General features: G+C 42.4%; 1 protein-coding gene across 7 annotated transcripts in view; it reads right to left on the bottom strand.

Moving 5' to 3' along the window:
• Positions 1-11,020, bottom strand: part of LOC147344087 (cytochrome P450 2C19-like) — a 64,393-nt gene extending 53,373 nt beyond the window's left edge. For 6 of the 7 annotated variants that reach the window (XR_015155706.1, XR_015155707.1, XM_086378788.1 and 3 more), the window contains exons 1-3: positions 10,828-11,020; positions 9,520-9,682; positions 9,199-9,348 (exon numbers count right to left, since the gene is read on the bottom strand). Coding sequence is in view for 5 of the 7 variants with exons in the window: in XM_086378788.1 (XP_086234914.1) it covers positions 9,199-9,348; positions 9,520-9,682; positions 10,828-10,995 (481 nt within the window). In the remaining 2 variants the exon portion in view is untranslated. Of the gene's footprint in view, positions 1-9,198; positions 9,349-9,515; positions 9,683-10,827 lie in introns of all 7 variants that reach the window. The other variant, XM_086378791.1, reaches the window with a different exon arrangement.
• Between the last annotated feature and the right edge of the window lie 3,334 nt (positions 11,021-14,354).

Here is a 14,354-nt window from a genome sequence, read left to right as displayed (position 1 = left end):
CTGAGTATCATAAACACTGACATAGGAAAATGAGAACAGTTAGGGACCTTGAAATGTTTTTTATATAATGAATAGTTGAAAGAGTCATGTGTAGAATCAGCAATGAGGAAGCTAGAGAGAGAGAGATTGTAGACTCCGTGTATGTGAAAAAATAAATGTATAAAAGCAGGAAGAATCCATGCTGTATGAGAAGAAAAACTAATATGAGTGAACAATTATTATGAACTGGATTTTTTGTCCAAAGTAAATATAAAATATAATTTTCATATCAAACGTAAATCCCAGGTAAGTGAAACCAGAAAAGGTTAATTGGTAAATGGAGTTTATGTGTCATTTCAATGTTAAAAAAATTTCCTTGCTTAAGAATTAAATGACCTTCATTTACAATAACCATAAAAATTAATTAATTTAAGCAAGGCTGCATTATGTGGACCTCTGGGCTAGTCTTCTGTTTACCCATCAACAGAATATTAAACTTTGATAAATTTAAATTTTTCATCATTTACATCAAGTTTATTATATTTCCAATGAAGAAATTATACTAGAGGAAAAGTTTTCTTTTTTGGTAGGAGATCTATAAAATAAAATTGGTGCAATCAAATAATCAAAGAAAATTCTGGTCCAGTGGTTAAGAATCTGCTTTGTAATGCAAGGAATACAGGTTAGATCCCTGGTTGGGGAGCTAAGATCCCATAGGCCCTGGGGCAGCCCTTGTGCTTCAGTGAAAGATTTCATATGACACAGTGAAGATTCCATGTGCCACAGCTAAGGCCTGAAGCAGTCAAATAAATAAATCAACTTAAAAAAAAATCACAATAGAAAGAGAGATACAATATTCACATATATAGATGTGATTAAAGATTACTTGAATCAAAATACAGTAAGGAGTAACATCAGAATGATGGTGTAAGAGGAAGTCCCAGCCTTCCTTCCCCTACAGAAACACCGGTTTAGCAATGATATGTGGATTAAAATTTCTTTATGAGACTTCCAGAAACTTTTAAGAAGTCACAATACCATAGGCCACTACGAAGCTGAAAACAGATACAATAAAACTGATAAGAAGTGCAATATCACTTCACCTGCATCAACACCTCTCCCGCAAAAGCTCAATGCTGAGGCAAAAGAACACCCCTGCTGCTGCTGCTGCTAAGTCTCGTCAGTCGTGTCCGACTCTGTGCGACCCCAGAGACGGAAGCCCACCAGGCTCCCCTGTCCCTGGGATTCTCCAGGCAAGAACACTGGAGTGGGCTACCATTTCCTTCTCCAGTGCGTGAAAGTGAAAAGTGAAAGTGAAGTCGCTCAGTCGTGTCTGACTCTTAGCGACCCCATGGACTGTAGCCTACCAGGCTCCTCCATCCATGGGATTTTCCAGGCAAGAGTACTGGAGTGGGGTGCCATTGCCTTCTCTGAAAAGAATGCCCCAGGTTGTGATTAACCCAGGAAAGAAATGAATGAAGCATGCATTCAATGCTGCAGTGGGCTGCTTGAGGAAGTGGCTTCTGTCCTGCCTCGCTTGGAGTGCTGACAGAACTGGCATAGTCTGGATGTCTGGAATCACTGAGAACAGAGGGTGAGAGAAGTGATTTGCTGTGACCAGCATGGCCTGACACAGTCTAAAGAAGGTGCACAATTTGAGGCTCATCCTGTAATGGGGGGAGAGGAGTGGAGTTTCACCCAGTGTCCTGGGTTTTTTGGAAGGCAACTCAAAGGACTGGTAACTGTCTAACCTGATTCAGGGCATTGAAGGGGAGCCTACAGATTTTGGATGCCACTGAAAAAGGGAAGGTGGAAGAGCTTGCTTCTGTTGAACTACAGAACTTTCAGTGTGCAAAGAGATAACAAAGAGAGCAAGAGAGGACTAGCTCCTGAGAATGAGCTTGGCAAGCTTTCCTAGTCATGAAATTCTACACACAAGCCCACAGTAGTTGCGGCCACCAAAAGAAACAGGTTTCGGAGGGCCCCAGAATCTCTAGCCAAGATGCTTGCTAAGTGTTTTTGCTCTATATAAAGCTGGTCCATCAAATCTGGAAGCAGTAGCTATTTTTTCAAGTTAATGAATCTAAACATAAAGTCATGAAACACACAAAGAAGCAGGAAAAATGGCTCAAACAATGTACAAAATAAATCCCAGAAACTGATCCTAAAGGAATGGAGTAATATCACTTACTAAACAAAGTTTTTATCAGAAAGTGATGCAGGGACTTTCCTAGTGGTCCCGTAGTTAAGATGGTGTGCTTCCCATGCAAAGTCACTGGTTCGATCCCTGGTCTGGGAGCTAAGATCTCACATGCCTCGCAGTGAGGCCAAAAAAAAAGTGACATGATGTTCCACAAACTCAAGGAAATGATGCATGAACAAATGAGAATATCGAGAAACAGAATACATTTCTTAAAAACAGCTGAAATCTGTCAAGTTGAAGAATACAATAAGTCACATAAAATTTTTGCTCAAAGGTGGGTCATTTGCTATTACTCAGAAGAACAAAAGGAAAAAAAAATTTAAAAGAGTGAAGAAAATACAAGGGACTTACAGGACATCAACAAGGGGATCCATATACACATTATGGGAAAAGAGAGAGAGAAAGCTTATTTGAAGAAATAATGGCAAAAACTTCCTACATCTGAGTGAAAAACTGACACAGATTCTAGAAGGCCAGTACACTCTAACTAGGATGAACAAAAGAAACTCACACTGAGATACATTATACTCAAACTGTCAAAATCAGAGAAAAGGAGAGAATTTTGACAGCAGCAAGACAAGTGATATGTCAGATCCAGTAGAACCGTCATAATACTAACAACTGATTTCTAAGCAAAAACATTGCAGGCCAGAAAACAGTGGGATGATATACTCAAAACGTGAAAAGAAAAAACCTATCAACCAAGAAGACTCTATCTGACAAGACAATTTTTCAAAAATAAAAGACAAATAATCACTTTCTCAAATAAACAAAAGCTGAGGGAGTTAATCCACACTAGACATGATTTGGGGTTTCCCTGGTGTTTTAGGGGTAAAGAACCCTCCTGCCAATGCATGAGAGGCATGTTCAATCCCTGGGTTGGGAAGATCCCCTGGAGAAGGAAATGGCGACCCACTCCAGTATTCTTGCCTGGGAAATCCCATGGACAGAGGAGCCTGGTGGGCTACAGTCCATGGGGTCTCAAAAGAGCTGGACATGACTTAGCAACTAAATAACAACAACAACAAAGACATGTCTTAGAAGAAATGCTAAAAAGGGTTCATAAAGTTAAAACAACAGAACGCTGAGCAGCAACAGAAAATCCCATGAAAGTATTAAGTTAATTATCATGTTTTGTGCTAGTCTCAGCCTATCAATAACCAAAGCTATAGAAGAACTAGACCTTGTGATGCTTTTTATGACTGCAAGAAGTCCTTCAGCAAAAGTCATCAGGAAACTTTGAAACATAGAACTTTATCACCAACAAGACCTGGATATTGCCAACACACCTGGGGAACACACTGTGAGGTTGTGAGTGGAGAGTGACAGAGAGGGACAACTCACACAGGGGCCCAGAGTTCTGCTCTCACTGCGGTAAAGTTCAGGGCACAGGGTTTCAAGGGCTCATTATGGGTGAATTTAGAACATAGAAAGTGGAAATACAAAGCACTGGAAGAGAAAAAACAAGTAGCCAAAACGCTTGTAATTGAAATCATCCAAGAACAAAGGAGGCTCAGTGGGAAGAGCTCTTTAGTCTCCTGGCTAGCTTGTGTTTATTTCAGATAACCACCTTTGAAACGGATGCTGTTTGGAAGTAGATGCCTTGGCAATCACAGCCAACATCAGGAATTTGCATTACAAAAAAGAAAAAAAACCCAGAACTGTCTGAATTCAAACTACGCATTAGAAAATGAAAATCAAAAGCAAGAGGTAGCACCTCACACCTGTTAGTATGGCCATTATCAGAAAAGAAAGAAAGAAAGGGAGGAAGGAGGGAGGGAAGGAGAGAGAGAAGAAGAAAATAACAAGTGTTGATGAGGGAGTTGAGAAATTGAACCCTTATGTATACTTGATAGAATGTCAGATGATTTACTATGAAAAGCAGTATGGCCATTCCTCAAACAATAAAAAGACATTTACCATATTACCCAGCAATCCCACTTTTGAGTTTTCATGCAAAATAGCTGAATCAGGATCTCAAAGAGATGGCTGCACTCCCCTGAAACATTCTAAAGGTCCATCAACAATTACAGATAAAGTAATGTGGGAGGAGACTAGCAAAGATGGCAGAGCAGGAAGATCCTGAGCTCATCTCCTCTCATGGGCATCCCCAAACTATAACAATATACAGAAGAAAGGTTTTTTCTGGTTTCATCGATGAAAAAAAACCAGAAGCCACCAGAAAAGATCTTCAACAAATAAAGATATAAAGAAGAAATCACAAGGAGATGAGAAGGAGCGGTGAAGTACCACACCCCGACATAAGCAAAGCACAAAGGCAAGAAAAATTACAATTGCAGAGACTGCCTCAAGAAGTGAGTTTTCTGAGCCCCACACTGGACTCCTCAGCCTGATGGTCCTGCAACAGGAAGATGAATCCCCAGAATGTTTGGCTTTGAAGGCCAGCGGGGCTTACTTTCAGCTGTCCCAGGGGGCTGAGGAAATAGAAACTCCACTCATGAAGAGGACATACAAAATTTCACAGGCTTTGTACCCAGCATAGAAGCATTCATTTGAAAGAAGCCTGGGTCAGACCCACCTGCTGATCTCGAAGAGCCTCCCAGAGAGGTCGGAGGCACCTGGGGCTCACCCTGGGGCCATAAATACTGGCAGGAGCCATTTTGGGGAGCTTGCTCTGCCCCCTGGACACTGGTGCTGGCAAGTGCCATTTTGGAATCTTCCCTCTAGCTTAGTATCATGACCCAGCCCCCTCCTACCTCCCAAGAGCCTGTAGGCACCAGGACTTGCCCAAGGCCAAGCAGCTAACTGAATGGAGACATAGCCCTACCCACCAGCAGAGAGGCTGCCTTAAGATTCTCTGACCTTACAACCACCCCTGTACACAGCCCTGTCCACCAGAGGACCAGGACTCAGCTCCAAACAGCACTGCACAGGCACTAGACCCAGGAATTCCAGGGCCCTACAATCAGAAAGCAAAGGACTCAGCTCAAACACCACTGGTCAGGCACCACTGCCAGAATCCCCAGCCCTACGCACCAGCAAGCCTGCTCTCGTCAGACAAGCCTCACCGTTAGCATGTGGATAAGAACCCCAGGACAATGACAACCCCACAGCATGCAGACCCAGTCCACATACCAGTAGGTAAATGGTGGCTTAACTGGTAAAGAACTCGCCAATGCAGGTGATGCAAGAGACACAGGTTTGATCCTTGGGTCAGGAAGATTCCCTGCAGAAGGAAATGGCAACCCACTTCAGTATTCTTGCCTAGAAAATTCCATGGATGGAGGAGCCTGGTGGGCTACAGTCTATGGGGTTGGACACGACTGACTGCACATACATACAATAGCACCAGCTAGGCCCTGGCTCTGCCAACCAGTAAGCCTGCCCTAGCCTTGTGACCAGCCCTTTGCAACATGAGTGGACACCGGTCACAGGACTACCACAGGCCTACAGTCTGTGGACCAGCCCAGTTATCATCAGGCCAGCACCAACCTGCTGGACTTCAGACCTGCCTAGGCTCAGCACCAGCCTCACCCACTGGTGGACAGACACCAGCCCCAGAGCACTGCAGATTATGGACCCAACCCACCCAATTCTAAAAGGCCAGCGCCTTTCCTGTTGCCCCATCCTCAACAACCAGCAGGCCAACACAAGCTTCTGAATATCCCAGAACCCACAACCTGCTGTGTCAGGAACCAGTCTCACCAACCAGCAGTCCCATACCAACTCTGGAATCCTTGGGCCCCTTAGGCAGATTCCAGGATCTGGCTCTGCTCCCCTGGGCCAGCATGTGATCCAGCACCTGGCTTTACCTTCCAGTGGTCAGGCACCAATCCTTGGATCTCGTGAACCCTGACTCACCCACTAGTGAACCAGCACTACCTCTGGAATGCCCCAGGGTTCCACAATCAGCCACTTCTTGGGACAGCACGACCAAGCAGCAACTGGCAACCTCTGTACAAGGCAGGAACAGTCAGCCAATCTGACCGAGGTCAACCAAGACTACCAGGTTGCCTACAGTAGTCAGCCCACAATAGAAAGACAAACACAGTCCACATGGGGGAAATCCTGATCAATACAGCTCTAATGATGAGTGGGCAGTGTGTTGTTGGGATACATTGGACATCTCCTAAAAAACATTATTTCTCCAAGGTCAGGAATTATAACCAACCTACCAGACATACAGAAATAAAAATAGCAAGTTAGGGAGAAAAAATGGGGCAACAGAAGAACGTGTTTCAAAGTGAAGTAGAGATATATAATTTACTCAAGAAAGAGTTCAGGGTAATGATCAATAAGATGATCAGGGGTTCTCTGATGATCCAGTGGTTAAGAAACTGTGTTTCCACTGTAGAAGGTATAGGTTTCATCCCTGGTCAGGGAACTAAGATCCCATATGCCACATGACTCAAATGGAAAAAAAAAAAAAGATGATCAAAGAACTTTGGAGAAGAATGGATACACTAAGCAAGAAGTTAGTAGTTTTTAAGAAATAATTGAAAAATATAAAGAACAACCAAACAGAGATGAAGAATATAATAACTGACATGAAAAATACACTAGAAGGAATCAAGAACAGACTAAATGAAATGGAGGAATGGATCACTGAGATGAAAGACAGTGCAGCAGAAATCACTGACAAGGAAGAGAAAAAATAATGAAAAGAAATGAGGGCTGTTTAGGAGACTCTGACACCAGCAATCATACACTCACATTATAGAGGTTCCAGGAGAAGAAGAGAAAGATAAAGGGTCAGAGAACACATCTGAAGACAAAATAGCTAAAAACTTCCCTAACCTGGGATCAGTAACAGACAACCAAGTCCAGGAAACACAGAGTCCTGAACAGGTTTACCCAAAAAGCAATAAATCATATGCATTGTAATTAAAATGTCAAACAATTAAAGAGAGATTAAAAGCTGCAAGGGAAAATTAACAAGTTAAACATAAGGAAACTCCCATTACACAATCAACTGACTTTTCAACAGAAATTCTGCAGGCCAGAAGAAAGTGGTCTGACATACTTAAAAAAAATTTTTTAAGTGATTGAAAGAAAAAATCGACAAACAAGAATGCTCTACTCACAAGTTTCTCAATCAGATTCTCAATCAAATTTTACAGACAAGCAAAAGCTAAAAGACTTCAGCATCACCAAATCAACTTTACAGGAAATAGTAAAGAGACTTCTCTAAGAGAAAAGAAAAAGCCACAACTAGAAATGGGAAAATTACAATGGAGAAAGCTCAAATACACAGTAAAGGCAAATACACAGTAAATGTTTTTTTTTTTTTAATGCTACATTTAAATGAAGTCATAATTGAGAACTGCATTAAGACATACCTAAACGATCATGGAAAAAGCAAGAGAGTTCCAGAAAAACATCTATTTCTGCTTTATTGACTATGCCAAAGCCTTTGACTGTGTGGATCACAATAAACTGTGGAAAATTCTGAAAGAGATGGGAATACCAGACCACCTGACTTGCCTTTTGAGAAATCTGTATGCAGGTCAGGAAGCAACAGTTAGAACTGGACATGGAACAACAGACTGGTTCCAAATAGGAAAAGGAGTACGTCAAGGCTGTATATTATCACCCTGCTTATTTAACTCATATGCAGAGTACATCATGAGAAACGCTGGACTGGAAGAAACACAAGCTGGAATCAAGATTGCCGGGAGAAATATCAATAACCTCAGATATGCAGATGACACCACCCTTATGGCAGAAAGTGAAGAGGAACTCAAAAGCCTCTTGATGAAAGTGAAAGTGGAGAGTGAAAAAGTTGGCTTAAAGCTCAACATTCAGAAAATGAAGATCATGGCATCTGGTCCCATCACTTCATGGGAAATAGATGGGAAAACAGTGGAAACAGTGTCAGACTTTATTTTTGGGGGCTCCAAAATCACTGCAGATGGTGACTGCAGCCATGAAATTAAAAGATGCCTACTCCTTGGAAGGTAAGTTATGACCAACCTAGATAGCATATTCAAAAGCAGAGACATTACTTTGCCAACAAAGGTTCGTCTAGTCAAGGCTATGGTTTTTCCTGTGGTCATGTATGGATGTGAGAGTTGGACTGTGAAGAAGGCTGAGCGCCAAAGAATTGATGCTTTTGAACTGTGGTGTTGGAGAAGACTCTTGAGAGTCCCGTGGACTGCAAGGAGATCCAACCAGTCCATTGTGAAGGAGATCAGCCCTGGGATTTCTTTGGAAGGAATGCTGCAAAAGCTGAAACTCCAGTACTTTGGCCACCTCATGCAAAGAGTTGACTCATTGGAAAAGACTCTGATGCTGGGAGGGATTGGGGGCAGGAGGAGAAGGGGACGACAGAGGATGAGATGCCTGGATGGCCTCACTGACTCGATGGACGTGAGTCTGAGTGAACTCCAGGAATTGGTGATGGACAGGGAGGCCTGGCGTGCTGTGATTCATGGGGTCGCAAAGAGTTGGACACGACTGAGCAATTGAACTGAACTGAACTGAACTGTAACGATTAAAATCCCTAAATGTCATTACTATTTGCCAGAATTGTAGCCTTGGGCCCTGAAGTGACTCTCAGACATGTCTGTGAGGCTGTACGTATAAAAATTGTTCAATTAAATGAACATAAATGTCACTGTTTCATGAGTGTCATTCTCATCATAAGTGTGACACCCCCATAAGTGTCATTCTCACCCTGTCCAATTAACAAGTATTCCCTGGTAAAAAGCTCTGGAATAGAAAACCCACTTTAATGCTACAGGAAAGACATTGTTCTCTTTTTCAGGAAAAGACTCAAAACTATCCTTTGTGATTTCTGAATTGAACACAAAGTGCAGGATAGAGTATTATTAAAACACATATATACCTACATGGTGTGTACCATCATGAGACAATCGTAGATACACAAAAGCTCCCCTGGCTGTCTGTGCTTCACACCCTCCTCCCCTTCATCTAAAGACTGGCAACCACCACCCATAGGAAAGATGTGGCTGCCTGGAAATGTTGCCAAGAGCATCACCGGAGAGAGAGAGAAGACTGCTAAGGTCAGAGTTACAGAGCACAGGATCACCCACCGTTGGTTTTTCGCAGCTCCTCCACCAGGCAGCGCGCTTCCTCTTGAACGCGGTCCTCGATGCTCCTCTTGCCCATCCCGAAATTACGCAGCGTCATGAGGGAGAAGCGCCGGGTCTCCTTCCACGTTTTCCCGTTGCTGAATACGATTCCTGATGGGAGGAGAAACAGAATAGGAGGGAGGTCCTAGGGAAGGAGGCGTGAACTGACACTTGGGAGACTGAGACGAACAAGCTCTGCTGGGGGGCTCCTGAAATTCCTGTTTTTCACCCTGACCACCCCTACCCATTATCAAAGCTGAACATGTGCAAATACACACCTACCGTGTCCCTTAACATTTCTTTCAATCACTGGGAAACTGCCTCTTCTAGAAAACTCCTCTCCCAAATCAATCAGAGCTTCCTTCACTGCTTCATATCCATGCAAAACTACTGTGGGCTTCATTCCAAAATACACAGTGAACACAGGGCCGTAGACTTTTGAGAGCTGGGAATGGAAATGCATGTAATAGCAAAAGAAGTCAATATTTGATATATATTGTGCCTGATACAGACTGTGTTATCATCCTACTATTATGTTTTTATTCTGCCACATAGCTTAAAATATTTCTCAATTCAATTCATAAGTATGATGGTGATTGTTACAGTTTCCACTTATGGATGACCTGAGATCCTGGATAATGGTCCAAATAACTGGTACACGGATTATAATTAATCCTCAAATCAGCACTTTCAGCAGGTTTATTTGCCCCACTATAAAAAAGGAAACTAAAGTAGGGGAATTCTGGTGTATTTCCAGCATCCCAGGGCTAATATATAAAGAATTCCAGTTTGAAGATCTTCATAATCACCCTCTGATCCATGAGAGGAATGTAGCAGTCCTCAAGGCCCAGCTTTAAACCATCAGCCAGCTGACTGTTTCAGAATCACTCACACAGCAGCGCTTAGAATTCTGATTGTATAGCCCTATGATGAATACTAGAAATTTATCATTTCAAAAAATAAATTGCCAGCCTCGTTTGAGATCCACTGGTATGACTAATACAGAAAGAGAGGAAACATCGTAGAGGCAGTGCTTGGAGAGACTGCATCTCATGGAAGAACAGCATCTGACACCCTGCAGCATTCACAGGGTACAGACGGCAGCTTCCTGCAGAATCCTGAGTGATGACTTCTTTCAATCACTCATGCTTGTCTTGATCCCAAGTCAATTCCTCTACATCAGGCACAATCTCCTTTTGCAAAAAAGTTATATTTTCCTGACTCTGAACAAAACAAGCGGCTTACATAGTATATGACTTCTGGAAGAAAATCTTGAATCACAAAATGCCAAAAATCAGTCCCAAATCATAGCAAATGGCTGTGAAACAAAGGAGGGAGGCAACACTCCCAGCTTTTAATACTTTATTATTTTCATTTTACCATACAAAGAGCTAAGTGTTTCTCTACTCGCAAAACACATTCCTTTTTCCTCTATTTAGGCAAGAAAAGTGTCAAAATTTACAGGAAGTAATTTGCTTCACATTTACATATTTTGACAGTGTGCCCATAGAAATATATGTATTAGCGTCATAATTAGGCTTAACTTACTTACCATTTGCAAGACCCTGGAGAAACATAAAATCTACTTACACTGGTTAAAGATTTGCTGATATTCTTAACATCTAACTGAAAGATATTTCCAAGAATTGGGAGAGGAGTGGGGCCTGGCGGGAGCTTCCCTTTCCCAGAGCTCTGTTTCCAGAGTGAGAGGAGAAGCAGACAGGAGAGACAGAGCACGAGGACCACAGCCAGATCCATTGACGCCTTCTCTTCTTACTCAGACAACTGTGAGCCTGAAATCTAAAGCTTTTATAACAGTCCCTGCTAATTCAACTTGGGCCTCTCTGATATAAAAAGACCAATTACATCCACTTTGCACTCTATTCTGAGTAGACTTTGCCCCAGTGATAAAAATAAATTGTGCTTTAATCTTGTTTTCTCTGTGTCCAATGATCACTCTGGAAATTCCAGTCTAGCTGGTTTAGCTGTACTGGGATTGGGCCCTTGTGTGCATGCCAAGTCGGTTCACTCATATCTGACTTTTTGTGACCTATGGACTGTAACTCATCAGGCTCCTCTGTTCAGGGACTTCTCCAGGAAAGAATACTGGAGTGGGTTGCCAGGCCCTCCTCCAGGGGATCTTCCTAACCCAGGGATCAAATCCATGTCTCTTATGTCTCCTGCATGGGCAGAACAGTTCTTTACCACTAGCACCACTTGGGATGCCCTGGGATTGGGTCCAGATGTGGCTAATTAAAAAAAAAAAAAAAGGCTCCTGCTGGGGTCTAGCCCCAGCAGGATCCAGGGGTACCCTCAGGATGACAGCCTAGGCAAAAGGATAGCAAAGCAAAGAGCACGGCTTGATCTTCCTTGATTAACACAGAAAGCCAATAAAGCTCCTGTGTTCCAAGGAGTCATCCTGAAAGAAGAACAGAGAGAGAAAAGGAGGGAAAAGGAAAAAAAGAACGACACGGGGAGATCAAGCTTCGGTGAGCGAGGCCCATAACTTTATTTTCAAAAGGAACTTTTATACCTTAACTTGTACATAGAGGGAAATGAAAGATGCAAAGTCATACAGAGTCAGCCCAAACATTACATCTGTTTTGTCTTTATCAAAACCAGGATTTTTTCTGCATACCTTTCCCATAAACAATGTTGTGTACATTATCTTCTGGCCTTGGAGGCCTGTGGACATTTTATGACCCTTTTTTGATAAAGGCTGCTCAGCCAGAAAACTTATTTTCCCTTGAAGTGTTTTTTCTTTGTATTTCTAATCTATGTCAGCCTCAGAAAGTGCTAAACAGAGTTACATTCTCACGGAGCAAAGGTGCAGTGGGTCACAACAAAGAAAGAACCAATTAGCTCTCAGGTCTGATGTGGTTAATTCCAAGGCTGCTACTTGTTCTTCTTACATTCCAACTATGTTAACCAATGCAATCCCAAGTGCACAACAGATAAGGGATATGGGAACTTGGCAGCAAGCATTGGCCCAATAATGAAGCCCTTTACCAGTACTATCTATTCTAATAATTTTTAATCCCTTAAAGGACTCTATGCTCATTAGGACTTTTAGAATGTTTTGGCTTCCCATGCCTTTCAAGGTTGGAGAGTTGTGAACAATCATGTGTGTTAATTAAAAGAGAATGGATAAACCTGTCAGGCAAGCTAGAATGCCAGCAGAGGGATTAAAATAGAAATATTCCTTTCATGCCCAGGAGACTTATTAACTAAAGCCCTAAGTTGACTTTTTCCAGAGAAAGGTGGTCGGGGATAGTCCCCTGTTAATGTCAGAAGAGTTGGTGAAAGGCACAAAATAGTAAGACAGACAGATTCTGGTTTTGGGGTAGATGCTCGAGCAGATTCAGGGGATCCCTCGAGCAATGATCCGCCTTGCTTGTCATGGCTCTTCCACATGACCTTGTCATGGGTGGGATCTCCCATGGTGGTTCCTGGCAGGCTCCTAACTGTGGATTCAAATCAATGACCAGTTGGAGATATCTCACACTGAGGACAACCAGTTTATCTTCAGTTCAGTTCATTCAGTTGCTCAGTCGTGTCTGACTCTGCGACCCCATGGACTGCAGCACTCCAGGCTTTCCTGTCCATCACCAGCTTCTGGACCTTGCTCACACTCAAGTCCATCAAGTCAGTGATGCCACCCAACCATCTCATCATCTATCCTCCCCTTCTCCTCTTGCCTTCAGTCTTTCCCAGCATCAGGGTCTTTTCCAATGAGTCAGTTCTTCACTTGACTCCATCAAGTGGCCAAAGTACTGGAGTTTCAGCTTCAGCATCAGTCCTGCCAATGAATATTCAGGACTGATTTCCTTTAGGATTGACTGGGTTGATCTCCTTGTAGTCCACGGAACTCTCAAGAGTCTTCTCCAGTACCACAGTTCAAAAGCATCAATTCTTTGGCACTCAGCTTTCTTTATAGTCTAACTCTCACATCCATACATGACTACTGGAAAAACCATAGCTTTGACTAGATGGACCTTTGTTGGCAAAGTAATGTCTCTTCTTATGCCTTTTTAATTTTATTTTTTAATGTTTATCTTGTAATACTATATCCAACACCGAAATACTCTGTCCTTGAATTTGAAAGATTTTTAAATATTTTAATGTACTTACTGATATTACATTTGCCTATGGAGAAGGTAATAGCACCCCACTCCAGTACTCTTGCCTGGAAAATCCCATGGACGGAGGAGCCTGGTGGGCTGCAGTCCATGGGGTCGCTAAGAGTCGGACACGACTGAGCAGCTTCACTTTCACTTTTCGCTTTCATGCATTGGAGGAAGAAATGGCAACCCACTCCAGTGTTCTTGCCTGGAGAATCCCAGGGACGGGGGAGCCTGATGGGCTGCCGTCTATGGGGCTGCACAGAGTCGGACACGACTAAAGTGACTTAGCAGCATACATAAAATAGATAATGACACCATATTTAAGATCATTTAAAATCAAAATGCAGTAACTGTGGTTCAGGCATTAGGGGTGTGTTTAGATAAGTTCCTGCATTACTGAGAACTTGAACTGCCAACTGTGTCAAACTCAAGGACTCCACCAACCATTTCAAAACAGCATCTGCTACCAGGTGCTTGCTACAATTTTGTATTTTCATAGTTCCCCACCCCCTTCACAACAATGCAACCATTTTGAACCCCCCCCCAAAAAAAAAATTCTTGCTGACAAGTATCTTTACATCTTGTCATCTACAATTCTAATTCTTTTTAAAATTTATTCTTAATTGAAAGATAACTGCTTTTCAATATTGTGTTGGTTACTGCCATACATCAACATGCATCAGCCATAAGTATACAAACAATTCTAATTCTTCACAAGAAATTTATGTACCTTTGCAGTTTTTTTGCATTTATAAATTTCCCCGTGTTGTAGTCGGGTAGAACACAATCTAAATGCTTCTTGGATCTGTGTCTCCTGAGCTGCAGTCATAACAAACCCCAAAAAATACCTCTTGGATTTCAACCAGATCGCCATTCTTGGAATTTGTCATTAATACTAATATAATTCAAACATCTCAAAAGACCAAAGATACATCAACTAATTATATAAATAAAAGTACATGACTTTCACCTTGAAATCTCAAGTCTACTCCA

Source organism: Bos grunniens, chromosome 26 (assembly GCF_055505025.1).
Source record: "Bos grunniens cultivar Pamir isolate PY7600 chromosome 26, Bosgru_T2T1.0, whole genome shotgun sequence".
Taxonomy (NCBI): domain Eukaryota; kingdom Metazoa; phylum Chordata; class Mammalia; order Artiodactyla; family Bovidae; genus Bos; species Bos grunniens.
This window is presented reverse-complemented; position numbering and strand designations above follow the sequence as displayed.